This window comes from Oryx dammah, unplaced genomic scaffold (genome assembly GCF_014754425.2).
Source record: "Oryx dammah isolate SB20612 unplaced genomic scaffold, SCBI_Odam_1.1 HiC_scaffold_9, whole genome shotgun sequence".
Taxonomy (NCBI): Eukaryota; Metazoa; Chordata; class Mammalia; order Artiodactyla; family Bovidae; genus Oryx; species Oryx dammah.
Genome location: NW_024070193.1, coordinates 43,816,131 through 43,828,384, shown reverse-complemented (window position 1 = coordinate 43,828,384; position 12,254 = coordinate 43,816,131). Strand labels below are relative to the sequence as shown.

Here is a 12,254-nt window from a genome sequence, read left to right as displayed (position 1 = left end):
TTTAGAGACGGGGGAGCCTGGTGGGCTGCTGTCTATGGGGTCGCACAGAATCGGACATGACTGAAGTGACTTAGCAGCAGCAGCAGCAGCTATATAATTTTTTCTGCTAAATATAGCTTGTTTGAATTAATATTCCAAAACCTCCTACTACTTACATATCTACTACATTTCCCCCTTTCTCCAGTGTTAACAAAATAAGGGTAGGATTCCTCTTCAGTTTTCTCTCTGTATAGAAATCTTGTGACGTATTCCTACAGTATCTTTGTTACCACCCTGGCTTTTATTGCCCAATTAAGAAAATGCTAGCTAATGCTAATTTTTATACCCTGTGAGATAGTTATTTCCATTGTTATCTCCATTTTATAGTGAAAACCTCAAAGAGATTAAGTATTTGATGAGCTCGTGGCCACACTGCCAGTATATAAAGGTCCTCCTAGACGACTGACTGTCTTATGCAACAGTAAAGTATAGTTGTTTGTTATTTCTGCTAATTTTGATATCTGCAGAAGGAAACATTTCAAGCTTGGGACTTCAATGGATTTTTAAATTTATCAAACAACAGCTGCTTTTTCAAATGGCTTAGTGACTACCATGCACCTGTTGATAGGCTGGTTCTCTTATGCCATCTCTTACTACAAATTGACTTGTTTGGGAGCCCAGAAGAAACTGATTATACAATGTGTCTTCTGTTAAATTGTCTTTCACTGTTGCCATTTTGAAGGACTCCTGTTACAGAATAAAAATGAGCAGTTACATATCTGTGTTTTTATGTTTTTCTTTAGGACCATCTGAATCTGATAATTTTTCTCATAATCTGAGAGGAGTAATCCCTCGAAGTTTTGAATATTTGTTTTCCTTAATTGAACATGAAAAAGAGAAGGTAAAACTTATTGTAAAAATAAAGGGAATTCTATGCAATATCTACTTTTGAGTAGTTAACTACTAATAGTTCATGATACATGGAGGGGTATAATTGGTCATCTACATGTGGATAGGCTAGAGTGGTATAAAAAAATCCTTCGGTTCTCAAGATAAAATTAAGGATTCTGAGTTTTCTATTTCTAAAGGTTTTTAGTCTATAAAACATGCATCATCCTTGACCTGACATTAAGGAAGTAGAAAGTAGTGTTTCTTAGACACTCAGATTTTACAAAAGAGAAAGTGTAAAGAAAATCTTAACTGAGGAAAACAGATTCATAAAGCCATATCACCTACCTGCACCTAGGCTGACAGTAGTAACGGCCCATCTTTACCTCCTTTACCCGCTACCATCTGACCATGATCTTGCTTCACACTTGGTGTGGCTCTGTTGTTCTGGCTACGTGGGCTTCCATTTTTCATTAGCTCCCAGATTGGGCCATTCTCTTTATTGTGCATTGTTACCTTAGTGGATTCCAGGCTTAAGAGCCATTAGTGTTCTGTATTCTATTACCTATGTGCCAGGGAGACTGATATATAACGTTGAGTTACCACTTAACTCCTTTGCAGAAACTATCTCTTACCATTGCAGTTAGACAAGCATATTACGTGCCAGTGAATTAGATTTAGTGACATGCATTTCTGTGGTTAAAAATCCTATAGCAGGGCTTTTTATTTGTTTATTTTTTGTAAGAGAGGCTTTTAAAATGCCTCATTTTCTGTCATTTGGAAAATATAACAGTTGATTCAGAAACACTTATGAGGAAGTCCAGTATATGGCAGGTGAAAATGGAATTGCTATTTTCATCACAAGGAAAAAGAAGTTATGTAACTATGCATGGTGATGGATGTTAACTAGACTTACGATCATTTGGCAGTGTATACAAATATCAAATCATTGTGTTGTATGCCTGAAACTAGTGTAATGCTCTATATCAGTTATACCTCAATTAAGCAAAAAATGAAATTCCTCATTTTGCGTGCTCAAGTCTTAGTTCCCTATCTTGGTTCGGAGGTACTGTTGGAAACGTCAGGGCTCCTGGGACCATGGTTTGATGCTGCTTAAAACTGTTAATGATGTGTTGAAACTAGTAACCTATGTTTTAAAACTGGCTTTTAAGTATCTTGTATCATGTAAAGGATAATATTGTAGGAAATTTATATGTTGTGAAGTGAGTGAAAGATGAGTGCTCATGAAAGGTAGGGATGAACTCATGAAAACAATATCACTAAACTAGGCTTCTCTTTTACAGGCTGGAGTTGGAAAGAGTTTTCTTTGTAAGTGTTCATTTATTGAGATCTACAACGAGCACATCTATGACCTGCTGGACTCTGCATCAGCTGGACTGTACATAAGGGAGCATATTAAGAAGGGGGTCTTTGTTGTTGGTGCGGTAGAACAGGTGGTGACCTCAGCGGCTGAAGCCTATCAGGTACCCTACTTTGAATGATTTGCTCCGTAGACAACATAGCATGCTGTGAAGAACCCCTTGACTTCAAAAAAAGAAAGAATTGTGTTACTAAAGATATTTTGTAAAGCCATAGCCAGGATGTTCATGAGAAGGAAAGAAAAAAAGAGTATGACCATATTTTATAAATTTCCTGTTTGTTAAAATAGATGTTTGACCCTTTGATTTTGGGTTAGTTTGGTATTGTTCATTCCATTCATTCACTATCTATCTGTCTCACTGGGTCTTAGTTGTGGCATGCAGAATCTAGTTCCCTGACCAAGGATTGAACCTGGGCCCCTTGCATTGGGAGTGCAGAGTCTTAACCGCTAGACCACCAGGGAAGTCGCACACTTTTTTTAAGCTAATAGTATTTTGAAATTTGTCTCATGTTTGAGTGAGGATTGCTCTTTCTCTTTGCAGCTGTTTAAATGTCATTGCTAAGCTGCTAAGTCACATCAGTCGTGTCCAACTCTGTGCGACCCCATAGAAAGCAGCCCAGCAGGCTCCCCCGTCCCTGGGATTCTCCAGGCAAGAACACTGGAGTGGGTTGCCATTTCCTTCTCCAATGCATGAAAGTGAAAAGTGAAAGTGAAGTCGCTCAGTCCTGTCCGATTCTTAGCGACCCTGTGGACTGCAGCCTACCAGGCTCCCCCCTCCATGGGATTTTCCAGGCAAGAGTACTGGAGTAGGGTGCCACTGCCTTCTCCATAAATGTCATTATTTATCTGGTATTTAATATACAGTATTTGGTATTATGAAAAGGAAGCATGAATTGATTAACCAAAAAATAAAAGATATAAGCAATTTCATTTTTATGCTGTTACTGGTCAATGAATACAGCTCTATTCATTGCGTATATGTGCTGAAGCCTATACTAACTTCTTTGTATACATTATTTCATTTAATTTTTTATCTGCTTTTTGAGGTAAGCTACTAATTTCTGGGGTTGCAAAGAGTCGGACACGACTGAGCGACTGAACTGACCGACCGACCAACTAATTTCTTTATTTATCCAATACATGTTATGACCTTGCCACTCAAAAATGTAGTTCTCATACTGTCAGTGTCAGCTGGGAGCTTGTTAGAAATGCAGGATCTCAGCCTCTACTTCACGTCTAGTGAATCAGAATCTGAATTTGAGTGAGACTAGGTAGTTAGCGTGCACATTATAGTTTGAGATGTTCTGCACTGTGAGTGAGGTATCCATATGGAACTGCGCCTTGAAAAGGTCACTTGGCCCCAGACCACACAACTGGTAGATAGTGGAGACAAGGGTTGAACGGGTATTCATCTGATTTTAGAGCCTGCTATCTGAACCTTCATGTAGCCTGCCTGCCACAGGGAACAGGAAGTAAAAACAAATACTCTGTAGACCAAAAGGACTGACAAAGCTTTGGGCTTGAAGGTAATTTTGAGATTTACTTTATCTGACTTCTCATAGTTTTGGTTAAGAAAAGGGCTTAGAGAGATTTGACAACTTGCATTAATACAAACAGAGAAATGGCAAAACCCATTCTAGATCTTATGCCTTCTGATTTCCTGCTTGTTTGGTCTCATGACCCAGAGAAGAAACGAAAAAGGAAAGAGAAAGGAAAGTTAGCATGCGTATGTGCATATGTTCCTCAGTAGACCAGTAGTCTCACACCACCCTCTACAGATTTCCTGCTGATGTTTATAGCTGTTGTGAAAACGTGGAAGTTGTGATCATGTATTTTCCTTTTGCCTAGGTGTTGTCTGGAGGGTGGAGAAACAGACGTGTCGCCTCGACATCAATGAATAGAGAATCCTCTAGGTCTCATGCAGTCTTTACAATTACAATAGAGTCAATGGAGAAAAGCCATGAAACTGTGAATATACGGACCTCCCTTCTCAATCTGGTGGATTTGGCAGGATCTGAAAGGCAAAAGGACACCCATGCAGAAGGCATGAGATTAAAGGTAAGATTGGAATTATGGTCTTCAGTTCAACTTGACTGAGAATTAGAAGTCAATACAAAGCTCAGTATTTTGATGGCTACAAAGCATTAAGAAATTGGTTCTATCCTAAAGGTATAGAAAATTATGTTGTAGTGTAGGGACAGTAAACATACATGGAATATGACAAGTGTCAGGAGCAAGGGTATTTGAATTCACTGTCACCCAAAAGGGCTGATGGTATGAGTGGTAGCAGGGTTCAGAAGAAGGAGGCTATGACATGCCGCTTACTTGGGGGAAGCGTGGGAAAGAAGTAGTTCTTGAGTTAAGGGTTAAGGACTTCATTCTAGGCTAAGGCATTACCGGAGCTTCTCGGTAATATGAACTACTAATGTATATACGTATTGTGGTCTTCCCAGGTGGCTCAGTGGTTAAAGAATCTGCCTGCAGTGCAGACGGGTTCAGTCCCTGGGTCAGGGAAGATCCCCTGGAGGAGGGTACGGCAGCCCACTCCAGTATTCTTGCTTGGAGAATTCCACTGGACTGAGGAGCCTGGCAGGCTACAGTCCATACAGTCGCAAAGAGTTGGGCGCGACTGAAGCGAGCGAGCACACATGCCATGTGTATTGTAACCTGTGCTGCCAACAAAGTGTGTGCTTCCACATGTTAGGGTACATGGGTGCAGAGAGCCAAGAGTCAGAAATGGTGGAGGAGAGTGTGCTGTTTGCCTTGAAAGCGAAGATTTGAGCCTCCTGGCTCTCAGACAGCTTCAGGCTGTCTCACATTTGTGTTTCTATGGTGACATAAAGCAAAGAAAAATAGCATATGTTCATAATAGGATATATGCTGGGTCTGTTCTAAATGCTTCATATAAAAGTATTAAACTTTCCTAAGAATTCTAGGACGTGATACTATTATCCTTTCTATTTTGAAGAAACGGAAGTAAATTTTCCAGGGGCACGTGATTGAGTTGAGCTGAAATTCAAGCAGTAGTGCAGCTCCACAGACAGTGCTCGCAACTGTGGCCCTAAACCACTTTTAAGGATGGTAACAGTGTGGCAGCTCTGAACTCAGTGCATCTTGCTTAATAGTTTCCATTTCTCCTCTCTTTTTTCTATACTCCCATCTCTGCAGACTCAGTTATCAAAAATACGCTGCCTAAAGTAAAAGGTTTAATCCAAACTTTTTTTCTCCCCAAACGTCTCTTTTAAAGACATTTTATGTTTACATATAATAAATGTAAATTCGAATTTACATTTATCAAATTAGAGTGAATGTTCTCTTATCTATAATATGTTCACTAATAGCTTTGTGGGACGTGGGAGTGGGATGTTGGTTACCATACCTTTATAATGTAGCAAACATTTTAACATTGAAAAGGCTTGAAAAATATGCTTATAATTTACTACTTTAACGTGTTTTCCTCTATTCTCTTCTTGATTTTATCCCTGCCTATAGGTCAGTTGAAAACTATTACAATCATGAGTTGATAACAGTATTTTTTTCCTTCAATGATTTTTGTGTTTGAATTTGAATAGTATTAGAATTGCAGTGTGTGCCTCAACAGGAGAAGGTTAGGGCACAGTTGAGGACACCTTTTTGCTGAAAAGTTACTTACCCTTAAGTAACGATGTCCCTGTCTTGCCTTTCCATTCAAACTTACCACCCTGCTAGGTATATTTTAATTCAAATTACTAAGAAGAAATCAGTGCATCTCAATTTTTATTCTTTTTCCCTAACACCCTAGGAAGCAGGTAACATAAACCGATCATTGAGCTGCCTGGGCCAGGTGATTACTGCGCTTGTCGATGTGGGTAATGGAAAACAGAGACATATTTGCTACAGAGACTCCAAACTTACCTTCTTACTCCGGGTAAAGTAGATCACTGGGTTCCTGAGCCCCTTTTTTGGTTGTGTTCACTATGACATTCTTTTTTTAGTGTTCTTTTGCTGTATGGTCTATCACAGGGTATTGAATACATTGCCTGTGTTATATAGTAGAATCTTGCTGTTTATCCGTCTCATGTATAATAGTTCACATCTGCTAATACCACACCCCCAGTCCTTCCCTGCCCTTTGACAGTCACAAGTCTGTTCTCTATGTCCGTGAGTGTGTTTATGTTTCATAGATAGGTTCGTTTATGTCATATCTTTTGGTTTCTACCCTGAAATGTGTGCCATTTATATCATTAAACAGGATTCCCTTGGAGGTAATGCCAAAACAGTCATAATTGCAAATGTTCATCCTGGATCTAGGTGTTTTGGTGAAACCCTATCAACACTTAATTTTGCTCAAAGAGCCAAGCTGATTAAAAATAAGGTAAAATACTGAGTATATTTAAGTAAATTAAAAATATATTGAAGCTGGCACTTTTGTAATTGCCCTGAAATTAGCATTAGCTTTTATTTATTTCTCTGTTGTGAAAGCCTAACTGTAGGCAAGGTTTCTGTTTTCATCTTTCCTAGCCTTCTGTATAGCTCGTGTAATTTGAGACCTAGATTAGGTCTTATGGTCGTTATCATTTGGCCTATTTTTTCTTAAGGGAAGGGAAAGTTTTTCCTTTGTAATTGGGTTGGAGACTAAATTTTTGTACCTAAACCATGCTAGCAGAGCTGGGTGCTAAGGGTGAAGGGATCCACTAGGAAAATAATTTTGATGACCTTGACAAACTTTGTCTTTCAAGTTGTCTGTAACTCCAGGGATTCCTTGTGTTTCTTTCTATGCCAGAAATTTCTGGGACTTCCCTGGCAGTCCAGTGGTTAAGACTCTGCTTCCACTGCAGGGGATGTGGGTTTAATACCTGATCTGGGAATTAGATTCCACATGCTGCACAGCATGGCCAAAAAGAAAGAGGAAAAAAGAAAAAGTTTATTTGATATTCTTGTACATCAGTGGTCCAAAAAGTTTTCATGTAAAGGGTCCAAGTGATAAATAATTCCAGCTTCTTGGACTGTGGATTGTATGGTCTCTGCCCCAACTACTCATCTCTGTTTTTTTAGTAAGAAGGCAGCTGCAGATGCTGTATATAAACGCATGAGCACAGCTGTGGTCAAGCAGCACTTGGCTAACCCCTGGTGCAGACTGTCAAAAGACCAAGGAGTTCCCCACTTGTTATGGAAAGGTTTGGTTGGAGGCCTCTTCGGTTCTGAACAGAAGAATCAAAATGCATATATTAGCAAATTAATTTCCTTTCTCTTTCAAAGGAGACAGTGGTTATTCTTACCCCACAAAATAGACTCCCTGATCATCTCATCATAGTAAAAGCAAAGAGGTTCATGATGCTTCTTCTGTTGGATAAGTCAGAAGAGTATGGGTCTGGTTATTCATTCATTTTATTGGATTATGACCTCTTTGTAGGATACCTCTAATACAAGGAGGAGAAATCATTAGCATTTCCTGACCCTATCTCTTGGGACTTACTAGAAGTTTTTGGAGAATGGAAAGCTGCAGGGATAATTAGAATTATGACATCACCAATGTGAGATTGTGATGTCATAGTGTATAGGAGTGCCTTGTGATGAGGCTTCCCTTAGGAAGCAGAAGCAACTGGAGATGACTTCGTAACATATGAAATAAGAAAACTAAGAACCTTATACTAGTCACTATCAATGGTAAGTCCTCTGCTGCAGCCTCCCAGGGAAAGGTGATTCAGATATTGGGGACTTAAGAGTGAACAGTCCTTCCCAGTGGGCAGACCCAGCCTAAGAGGAACATGGGAAGCTTGGGGCTGTCAGAGATTGACCTCTCACTCTGGAGTATTGGGTATTTGATTTGGTTGGTACTCAGCTCTTGGCCTTTTTTTAAAATTATTATTTTAAAAAGTTTTTTGACTCTGCCAAGTCTTAGTTGTGGCATGTGGGATCTAGTTCCCTAATCAGGGATAGAACCCAGGCCCCCTGTATTGGGAGTACTGAGTCTTAGTCACTGGACCACCAGCGAAGTCCCCATTAGCTCTTGAGTCTTGTTAACACCGTGTGGGTTTTGTGAGACTGTGAACTCCTTAGAAGCCTTCTGATAGAAGACATTTCTTCGAAAGAGCATTTACTGTGATAATAAAACACAAATGGAGTTGTCAAACCACTTCCTCCTCTATGAGCACTGTTAGGAAGACACAGGGTTGAATTTCTCTGGAGAGGGTGGAGCCAGGGGAGCTCAGGCCAGCCCTGCAGTTCTCACCCCTCTTTAGTGAGCAAAGACAGGGGGAGATGACACCAAGGGAAGTGTTTGCCCTTCTTGATGGGGTGGGGCTGTCGGTCGCAGGAAGAAGCAGTGTTAGGTGCATATATGCTGACCCCAGTAGTGAACCGGAATTCCCTGATAACTCAGTTGGTAAAGAATCCGCCTGCAATGCAGGAGACCCCAGTTCGATCCCTTTGTTGGGAAGATCCCCCGGAGAAGGGAAAGGCTACCCACTCCAGTATTCTGGCCTGGAGAATTCCATGGACTGTATAGTCCATGGGGTCGCAAAGAGTCAGACACAACCGAGCGACTTTCACTTCACTTCACTTGAGGAGTGAACCAGCCCAGCAGGACCCAGGGCTAGTAAACAGTTTAGAGACCTAAGTGGGGCATAGGGAGGGGAGGGAAAGAGTCTCTGGTTCTAGGCGTGATGGCACAGGGAAAAGAAGCCTCCCCTCCCCTCCAGCACACCAATTCTGGAAGCCTTCAGACTCTTGGTGAGATGCAAGTGTCAATTTGTTTGGTCTTCATCACTCCAAACCATACAAACAAATATAAACACAAGACTATATGACTCAAAAAGCATTCTTTTAATGGTTAAAAAAAAATTCTTGAACAGGCAGTGGTAAATGAAGACACACAAGGAAACGTGACCCAGCTCCAAGCTGAAGTGAAGAGACTCAAAGAGCAACTGGCCCAGCTTACTGCAGGGCAGATGCTACCAGAAAGCTTGCACACCGTAGGTAAGATGAGCTCAGTGTCCTTTAAGCTGAGGAGATCTGGGTGTGGATGTAGTATGGGAGCCCTCTGATGACAGGCACAGCACTGTATGGCTATCCAGATTTCCCACGAGTATCTGTTCCTGTTTATTTCACCTGCATAGAAACCAGACGTCGTTACTACAGATACTGAATTCACAGTTACTGCAGGTGCTGAGTTCTGTGAGATGTGGTGGGAGCAGGGTGTAGAAGTAATTTTGAAAATGCATCCCTAATAAGTGCTTAAAAGAAGAGATACTAGTAAATCACTCAGATCCACTTCTGGATTCTGTCATATGTAATCTTTATATGTTTACTAAATTGGATATCAGAGACTTACTTTTCTTCAAAGAATAGCTAATTTGTAGACTGAGTTAATTTGAAATTCATCATGTGGTGATGAGAGTCTGATTCTTTTAGAGTAATAGAGAGCATCCATCAAAGGCTATTCCAGCTCATTGCTTATTCTTAAAATTTGAGAGATAAAACATTTTTCCTATTTCCTTTTCTTTTTTACTGGACCCATCACAGATAAAGATGAGACTAACTACATCAAGTATTTCCGAGAGGCAATGTTATTCTTTAAGAAATCTGAACAGGAAAAGAAGGTAGGAAACTTTACTATAAAGGGGATTCAAGATATTTTAGGCTTTTACTGTATGGAACTTTTCTGAGTAAAATAAATGGCAAAAGTCAGTAAAACAAAGGAAGCCTGAAACACTTAATTTTGACTTTGAGATTAAATGTGAAGTTAGTGTCTGTTGCTTGGTTTGTGGAAATTTAGGGAAGCCCAGTTATTTTTTTATGTCTAATCAAATTTTGAACTTCTTAAGTCTCTGGTAGAAAAAGTTATGCAATTGGAAGATCTCACCCTCAAAAAAGAAAGATTCATTCAGTCGAATAAAATGATCGTGAAATTCCGAGAGGATCAAATAATGCGCCTGGAAAAGCTCCACAAGGAATCCCGGGGAAGTTTTCTGCCCGAGGAACAGGACCGTTTGCTGTCGGAACTGAGGGATGAGATTCAAACTCTGCGAGAACAAGTGAGTACGTGACATTCACAGTAATTCTGAAAAGAGATTCAGGACAAGTATAAGTCAGTCACCAGACTGGTCAGCAAATTCTTGTAATGTAATGCAAGAGAAAGTGAGTTAAATGAATTGAACTGACAGTATCATTATATAATTCAAACAGCCCCCCACCCCACTACATATGTGCATACACACACACACACACACACACACACACATCCCATTTTTCTAAAATAGTAAAACCTGCAGGGAAGAGGGAGGAAGTTGTGATACTGCTGCCGTAGCACTCAGCCCCGGCAGGCCAGGTACAGTTCCTTCCAGGGGCAGTTGGGGTTATCAGAGTCAGTTTGCAGTTGAGCTCATCAAAGTTCTGTTGTTTTTCCTTTTCCCTGGGAGGATGGATAGTTGACACCAGGCACATTATTAAGAAACAAAGATAATCTCTTAGCAGAGTGTACCTTTTTCAAGAGGTTTTTATGCATTTTCAGACCAATACAGATATTTTGGCTTTTATTCCTTTTGTGCACAATAGATAGCTACCATATACACTTTTCTGTGCCTCAACCTTTTCATTTACTATATCTTGAGAGGCATTCCGCTGTAGTCAGTAGAGTTTTCTTATTATTTTCATGTGTTAATTGAAGCAGTCTCCCTTGCATGAAGAGTCTGCCACAGGGTACACCCCGTATGCTTATCGAAGGTGTCTGGGTGAATTTCAAGAGTAGATGGAGAAGTTTCGAATTTTCAGACCCAAACATAGACTTGAGAGTTGTAGGATATGCACATATTCAGTCTGATCATAAAAACTGAGAAGCTCTCCATAGTTCCTGTGGTGTCCACAGTGTTTTCTGTTGGTTTTCAGAAAAAGTTGTTCTCTAAAATGGTCACGTTTGTAAATATATGTCTCTAATTCTTCCATGTCACAGATAGAGCACCACCCCAGAGTGGCAAAATATGCTATGGAAAATCATTCCCTCAGGGAGGAGAACAGAAGACTGAGACTGTTAGAGCCTGTGAAAAGAGCCCACGAAATGGATGCCCAGACCATTGCAATCCTGGAAAAAGCCTTCTTCGAAGTATCTGGAACAGAGAAAAATGACAAAAGTAAGACATGACTGTTGTAAACATGTCTTCTAGGGGCAGGGAGATTGTTTATAAGGACCTTGATATTGCCTTGCCCTGAGGGTTTGCACTTTAGCCTCCAGACTTGGTGTGCAAATTTCCTATATACATACTTATTCTTCATGTAGGCTAATAGATACCCATGAGCAAGGGAATACTCCTATATCTCTGTCTTACAGATCTTGATACTTTACATTTTTATTAAATGGAATTTTCCTGTGTTAAGTATTTGAAAAGTGGTTAACTAATGACAGTCTGAATGACTGTAGAGCTGAGATGTTTATTCCCCTGATGAACAACTATATGGTGTGAGAGATTGGTCAGAGCGGTCAGACTCACGGTCCAGCCAGCACAGTTTTTGATCCTGATGTCTTGTTTGTGGGTCATCTTGCCACTCGGTTCTGTTAGTTATACATTAGTTCTTTAAGTTTACTGTTACTCTCTGAAAAGTGGTTTAGTTAGTACTAATCTAACTTACAGGCTTGGCAGCTACTGGTATTAATGCTATGGGATTTGGTGACAGTCTGTGTTTGCTCATTCTTTGAGTATTTTCATGGCCTTTTATCATATATTATTTCAGTCTTTGTTTTTTTTAGGTTGAAATGAATTTAGTTGAAATGAAGATACTTCTAATCTTTTTATACTGCAATGATAAAGAAAAAAATGTTTTTTAAAATTTCCTTTTCCAAGCCTTTTTCCATTCTGTTATGAATTGACAAAAGAATAAAATTCTTGGAATATGGCTTGTAGAGAGACCATGATTTTAGATGTAAAGTTAAAATCAGATTTTTTGTATTATATATCCTACAGTGCTCTATATTTCATTGGCTAATTTGGCCTCGCTAGTACCTTAACTTACTATCTTCCAAAGATACTAATGG

General features: G+C 39.9%; 1 protein-coding gene and 1 non-coding gene across 3 annotated transcripts in view; one reads left to right on the top strand and one right to left on the bottom strand.

The window, feature by feature from the left end:
* Positions 1–12,254, top strand: part of KIF15 (kinesin family member 15) — a 64,458-nt gene that overhangs the window by 16,257 nt on the left and 35,947 nt on the right. For both annotated transcript variants that reach the window (XM_040246036.1, XM_040246037.1), the window contains exons 6-14: positions 783–880; positions 2,172–2,351; positions 4,097–4,306; positions 6,030–6,155; positions 6,480–6,602; positions 9,082–9,205; positions 9,752–9,828; positions 10,054–10,263; positions 11,178–11,355. In XM_040246036.1, the coding sequence (XP_040101970.1) occupies positions 783–880; positions 2,172–2,351; positions 4,097–4,306; positions 6,030–6,155; positions 6,480–6,602; positions 9,082–9,205; positions 9,752–9,828; positions 10,054–10,263; positions 11,178–11,355 (1,326 nt within the window). The remainder of the gene's footprint in view (positions 1–782; positions 881–2,171; positions 2,352–4,096; positions 4,307–6,029; positions 6,156–6,479; positions 6,603–9,081; positions 9,206–9,751; positions 9,829–10,053; positions 10,264–11,177; positions 11,356–12,254) is intronic.
* On the bottom strand, positions 2,638–2,710 carry TRNAG-CCC. The gene has a single exon. It is a non-coding gene; the product is annotated as a tRNA-Gly (tRNA).